This window comes from Pinus tabuliformis, chromosome 5_2, assembly GCF_031772625.1.
Source record: "Pinus tabuliformis cultivar Carrire ecotype Pingquan chromosome 5_2, CPIR1, whole genome shotgun sequence".
NCBI classification, from domain to species: domain Eukaryota; kingdom Viridiplantae; phylum Streptophyta; class Pinopsida; order Pinales; family Pinaceae; genus Pinus; species Pinus tabuliformis.
Window position 1 is genome coordinate 59,418,302 of NC_142306.1, and position 7,240 is coordinate 59,425,541.

Consider the following 7,240-nt stretch of genomic DNA (forward strand, 5'->3'; position numbering starts at 1 on the left):
GTTATTGATAATTAAATTAAAATTTTGGAAGTCCTATTTCAAAATAAACAGGCCAATCAACACTTGTAATTTAAATTTACAAGAACTAAAAAATAAATAGCTACACTTACAAAAATCATAGTAAATCCATTTTCAACAATATATATTAAAACATTATTTATCAAATACCCATTAAATCATCAACCTATATTATTTAATATGAAAAAAACAATATATAAATATAAATAAAAAAAAGTTTATAGTTATTTGTGTTTCACCCTATAATTCATTTAGTTGGACTTTATTGAATGGGATATCTCATCATAAATCAATTATCAAATTAGCCATAGGTGAATGCATATTGACTCATGACCCTTATTCGAGGAAAGTCAACCCACCTTGAATTATTAGCTCTAGTTAGTCATTCAAAGAAAGCCAAGCCACCTCTATGAGAAGGTAGACTTTCACTCCTACCAAATGTAAGTATTAACCTATTTCCTTACACAAATTCATCACAATAATTAAAAAAAGCCAAGCCCCAGGAATTAGGGACTCACTCCTACCAAAAATAGACATTAACCTATTCCTCTATTTTAAAAAAAAATCAGCTTTCAACCAAAAAAAACTTTTATAATCACATCCTCTAGAGAATTAAATTTAATTCAACAAATAGAAAAGTAACACATCACAATATCTGTTGTTACCGTTTGTTTGTTACGAAGCAACGCTGCTATTCTGAACTTTGGGCAGAAGTAGAATCTCTAAATCTGATCATTTGATCATCGAATATTGTTTGTCTTAAACTGATAATTTGTGTCGTTCGGGTAAGTAATCTGGAGTACAGGAAGCATTAACTAGGCACGGCCATTAGAGTTTATTTTAAAAGACATAAATATTCTTCTTTACGAGAAATACATAATTTATAGGGTGTAGTTAGGAGTTTAGAAATCAATTTAAGTTGATTTAATTTTTATTTTAAATGTATTATTTTTTAAGTGAATATTATAGTTTAATACAAAAGGTTTTTATATTACCGGTAAGTAACTAGATCAAGTTTACTTAAACTATTTCTTACTGAATTATTGTGTTGAACTAAGTGTTTAAATATATCCAAAATCTGTAATTGAAATAAAAATGAACCCAAATACATGAAAGCAAAAAGGGAAATTTTTGTGAAGCATGTGACCGACTAAGTATGATGGTGTGCCTAGTGTGGCGTGTTGTTATATTACATTATAATATATCTACCCTACTGAATTATCGTGTTGAACTAGAGAAAACACTTAGACAAATATATCCGAAATCTGTAATTGAAATAAAAATGACCCCAAACACATGAAAGAAAATGAAGATTTTGTGAAGCATGTCACAGACTAAATATGATCGTGCTGTTACGGTCATGCCTAGTGGTGGCGTGTTGTTAGGATGATGCATGTTGAGAATTGTGGATGAAAATTATATCCGAAATCTGTAATTGAAATAAAAATGACCCCAAACACATGAAAGAAAATGAAGATTTTGTGAAGCATGTCACAGACTAAATATGATAGTGCTGTTACGGTCATGCCTAGTGGTGGCGTGTTGTTAGGATGATGCATGTTGAGAATTGTGGATGAAAATTCTGACCTCAAGTATAGTCAGAAATTTAAAGAGAGAAATAAAAGTTTGTCCGTCCACCCACGAGAGAGATCCAGTTAATTTTTTGACCGTGCAGTCATCGAATTAATGAATGACTGGTGGTAAGAGCAGGAGGAGTGGGCCGCTTCAACCCCACACTTTGTTGCGGGGTTCCAATCAGTTGAATACCGTAGTGAATGCACAACTCTGGTGAGAAGGAGACAGCCATATAAAACATTCCCAGGACCAGGGGGCGGGAGACATTCTGAGGCCCAGAGGACTACAAGCTTTTAATTCTCACACATACTTTTCAGAGTCCCCGTGGACTGTTGTGGTGACATTCTGAGGACTCCAAGCCTTTAGTTTCTCATGCATACTTTTCAGAGCGCCTGTGGACAGTTGTGGGATGCTGCCACATATCCATCTGTGCAGAATTATTAGGAGATTTATAATTGCGAATCACTTTCCATGAGGTGGGAGAATTAGAAAGGTAAGCAGATTTGGTTTGGTTTTGTCTTTACATGTCGGGAGTTTCAAAAAAGTTGGACTGTAACACCATTCCAGCTGGTCGATTCTCGGTGAGATTATTGTAGGAATTTCTGATCAACTCGGTCGTCATCCACTACCAAACTGCAACCTGACAGCATAATGGTGGCCTTCAATGGGTGCCTTTAGTCCGGTTATCGATGGAGACTTTGTCCTTCCAAGTTGGTCCCATTTTGGTTTTGAAGGGTATATCAGAGTGTTTCACACTTCTTTCTAATTTGATTTGATTTTGGTTTATTTCATTTCTTAGATAATTAAAGGTAAGATATTTTGCAGGGTTTAAAAAGTTAGAAATCAGGTTTATTTTCGGATTAAAGATGAACTCTTCGTACTTCTATTGCACAAGTTGAAAGTATAGGAACTTTCGAACACCTCAATTGTTTTTCTTATAAGATAAAGAATGTTAAAGTATTTTCCAGGGTTTAAAGTAGAAGTTTATTATAATAATAAGGTGGAGAAAGTTGAAAATATAAAAAATTTAATATTTAATTTCTGAATGGGAAGTTATTGGGTTGAGAGTAGGGAAAATTTTAAGGATGAAAATTTATTTTAAAATTTAGAAACCTTTAGTCCTTAATATAAAATGTTTTAAAAAATATTCAAATTTCTAATGATTTTATATAGTCTCCATAAAATTTTCACAATTTTTAAAGTAAAATAAATTTATGATATAAAATTTGGGCCAATCATTTTTAGGAAAAACTGAAATTGGTAATTTTTTTGGAAAAAACATATAAAATTAGGTAGCTTGCTAATATTAGCCCCTAAACTTTTCAGTGGAGAGGCACTATCTAGACCAGTATGGAAGAGATGTAATGCCATGACCTGTCCAATTTTGTTATGTAATGTAAACATTTTGATTCTGTCAAATTACATAAAAAATAAAATTAAATTAAAACATAAAAGTAATTTTTCAAATAAGAAGCAAAATAGTCAATTTAGATTGTTTTTGGGTTCTAGGTTTTGACAATTCATCTTTTTCTTAATGGTATTCTGAGATATATATATATATATTTTAAGGATCAAAATTTTTGAAGTGCTTTTTTAGAATAAAGATAAATTTAACTTTTCTAAACACTTTAGATATAAAATTTAAATAGATTTACACTAATTAATTATAATAATATACTAATTAATTATAATAATATATTGGAAAACATTTATGCAACTCAATTAAAATTAAATTATTCTCCAAAACTAAAACTATTAATAATTAAAATTAAATTATTCTCCAAAACTAAAACTATTATAATAATATGGTCCGAAAAGTCGAAATTATAAGAACTTTGGTAGACCTCATTTTCCATTCGATAATGAAGAATAAAATATAAATCTCGGTGGTATTATAATAATATGTTTGAGAAAGTTGAAATTGCAGAAACTTTTGAACACCTTATTTCATTTTCCAGTGGATAATCAAGAATAATATATCCTTCAGAGTTTAAAGGTAGAAGTTATTATACCAATATATTAAATAACATAGAAATAACTAAAATAATAATTGTTAATATTAAGTTTTTCTTTAAAAAATTCTATTTTAAATTATTTGGAAACCTCAAATTTTGATTACCCCTGTCAAGGTACCTCCAACATTAAAATTGTGAACAGTTCAATAATTAATAGAGTTATCATGTTGTACAAAACTTTTGGTCGTGAATTTATTTTATTTCAACTATCCAAAAGATTCCTGCTTTTTCTCATGTACTTAACTGTGAAACATTGAGGTCAGTGGCGATCAGTATGTATATATCTGTATTCGCTACCGTACTGGACTGTATATGTTTCATCAGATATCTGTGTCTACACATCCAATGATACATACTCCGAAAGGGTTTTACCATGAATATTGCACCAGTTAGGTGCATAATATTGATGAGCGCTAAGCACCTCGTATAGTAGTATTCAATGTTTATCAACAGGATTCAATGGTGTGCATGCACCTTATTGCAATTTTAAATGCTGCTATAAATAGTTCTCCAATAATATTTTGGGGCGTTAGGTTTTAGACATTTACAAAGTACTTTTAGGAAAATGATGTAGAGAGGTACTTCGTCCAATTATTTCATGTGAAAGTTGACTGACTACTCTCTGCGGGGAGCTTATCTACTCTGCTATACAGTATTGAATATTGGGGTGGATTCGGCGTGTGGTATGCTATGCTAAGCTGTGGGGAATATAGATGATTGGATCTCTAGTTTATTTAAATTTTATGGGTTATATTAATGTTAAGATTCAATGTTATGTAACTAGATATAAGTTAGCGAGAAATTATACACACATTTAGAAAAGAATGATATGACCAATTGATTAGGTTATTTTATTTAATTATTTTTTCCAATTAAAAATATTCATCACAATTTTCATGAAATGAAGTGTTTTTAGCTCACAAATTTGGTAAACTTGAAATGTTCTGTACAAAGTTGTACAAGTATAATGTCTTCACATTAAAGAATCTCGAAAATTCCTAAATCAAGATACCACCGTGAGATAACAACTTTAACTATACCATGTATAAATATTGAAGGCATAATGCATAAAGGCACTGTGCCCCACATGTGGAGGCCTGAAAGTCCGATGTCATTGCTTGACTTTGCATTTTTGCTCATAGATCCATTTCATTCCTTGCGGTAAATGACACAGTTTATCTTTTTCTTTTTAATTTATATAATTGATCTGATACCTTGTCACGAGAAATTATTTTTAAAATTTTTATTATCATTCGTAGTACTTGTTTTCATGGTAAATATGAGAATGTTATAAATCATGTGATTATTACAAATATATGATTTGATTTTTCTGATTTTGATTTAATATTTTATTTTATGAATCTATGGCATTGATTAAAATTTGTCAGATAGAAATTCTATAACCATCGAAGGAAATTTTTACCAAATTTTTTTTACGAAAGTAAAGTAAAATAATGTCAAAAAGAATAATGGTTCAGAATTTATCCCAAAAATAACCCAGATACCCTCTGGTTATAAGTTACCACAGAGATTTATTCACATATTATAAGTAGATCAGCTTAGGTCTCTCTTTTGGTTTTCAATTTGTGCACCTACAGGAAAAGGGAAAAATGAAATCAACGAGGATGATCGATGTGCTCTGCGCTTCCCCGGCTTCAACTGCAATCTGCATGAGCCTGGAGGATAGGCGGCGATCTATACCGAGACAAGTCTGTAATAGAGCAGTTGAGCAAACAAGGCTTCTGGACAGGCATGGAAGCAGAGCATCAGAGCCCAACGGGGTTCGAACTCGTGGTCATTATCATCACCGTAGAGCTGGATTCCCAGATCAGCATGAGCAGTACTACTCGGCAACCATGATTTCCAGATCTCAGGAATCCTTTGCAATATCATCGAATGAGGTTAATCCCATTTCATAGAGTTTACTCCATTCTTCGGCTTATAAGTCCATCTCATACCATTACATATTTTGTTGCAAATTCCCTGTACTTTAGTTTTCATTTATATTTCCCTATAAATCTTAGGCTGGATTTGTCTGGGAGCATATATATAATATGAGTATGAAGAAATCCCTGAATTTATATTGATTCTAGATTTTAAAAATATTTTGATCGTAAATTGTAAAACTATTTTGCCATTTAAAGTACAGGAGGGAGATCAAATAGCTGATTTTTTTTGTTAATTTAATTTCGAAATAAAGATAAATATGATCATTAAAAAAAGCTAGTATTCATTTTTAAAAATAAAAAATGAAAGTGGATACTAAAACAAGCAATGACTAAGACTTTTTCAGTGTAATTGTGTTAGCAGGTAGTGGTGATGAGAGTGTCTTTGCACTGCCAAGGCTGTGCAGGGAAAGTCAAGAGACATATTTCCAAGATGGAAGGTGAGGATTATAGATATACTACACAATGCAGTCATAATATAATTGTTTTTGAAAAGAAAGAAAACTTTCCTTAAAAATCATATTGTCAGAGTTTTATTTTCAATATCTTGCCTTGAAGATAAATTACGTTCCAAAACCCTCGCCAAAATTTTGAAAACCTTATTTTGACCTAAATTTTTCTTGCTTTACATGATATATGTAAATCACACATGCCAAAATTCAATAATATGTTCTAGTTTATAATAAATTGCCGTACTTGATACAGAAAATAAGTAGATGAAATGATTTTATGCATTAGTAATTGAATGCCCAAATATCTACAGGTGTGACATCATTTAGCATAGATCTGGAGAAGAAGAAGGTGACAGTAACTGGAAACATTTCTCCCAGTGGAGTTTTGGAAAGCATCTCCAAGATTAAACGGGCAGAGTTCTGGCCAGCTGCTACATCCAGCAACGTGATCTGAATTAAATTAAGCATGTCAGGAGAAGCAGCAGCAGCAGCAGTGTGGATCTCCATGCATGCATGCAAATCACTTGAACAAATTCTGTTTTAGTTTAGAATGACTGTATGCATGCAAATCACTTAAACAAATTCAGTTTTAGTTTAGAATGACTGTAGTTGGGGAATAAGGGAGAATGTTTGAATTAATATTTCGACATGGGCCATCGTTTTTCATTTTCTGAAAGACTCAATCTGTGTTAATGGAATTTCATCATCCATTAGGAACATATTTTAAGACTGATTGAAGTTTCTAATTGAAATTGGTGGAATTCTAAACCGGATTAGGAATTATATCCTCAGTCTATGGCCTTTATATATCAATGTCGTTCTGGTGGTTTGAAATAGATTTTAGGATTATAGAGTAGTTTTCTGAGGGATAATTGTGAGTTCGGTGCATGATGCATGTACCTGCTATTATTTTGTTAACGATTAATTTAGCTAATAGTTAGGTATGGGATTTGCTTTCATTTATGTCTACTTTTTTACCTAAATTTTGCTGATCATTAATCGATTTTATTTATTTTCCACCGAACGGAATTGTGCATGAATCAGGTATGCGAATGATCAAAATCAACCTAGGTTAAAAAAAGGCATATTTTCATATAATAATATATCTTAATTTTTATGAAATGTTTTGTTGTTAAGATCAGAGAAATAATATACAGTTTTCAAAGGCATATTTTCATATAATAATATATCTTAATTTTTATGAAATGTTTCGTCGACGATGGGATATATTCAG

The 7,240-nt window shown here is 31.4% G+C and overlaps 1 protein-coding gene across 1 annotated transcript; it reads left to right on the plus strand.

Annotated features, from left to right (window-relative positions):
* The first annotated feature begins 5,152 nt into the window (after nucleotides 1-5,152).
* On the plus strand, nucleotides 5,153-6,797 carry LOC149157540 (uncharacterized). Its single transcript, XM_089437636.1, has 3 exons — nucleotides 5,153-5,509; nucleotides 5,919-5,994; nucleotides 6,318-6,797. Exons 1-3 carry the CDS (start codon nucleotides 5,219-5,221, stop codon nucleotides 6,458-6,460), a joined length of 510 nt encoding a protein of 169 aa, XP_089293762.1. The 5' UTR covers nucleotides 5,153-5,218; the 3' UTR covers nucleotides 6,461-6,797.
* Nucleotides 6,798-7,240: the final 443 nt, after the last annotated feature.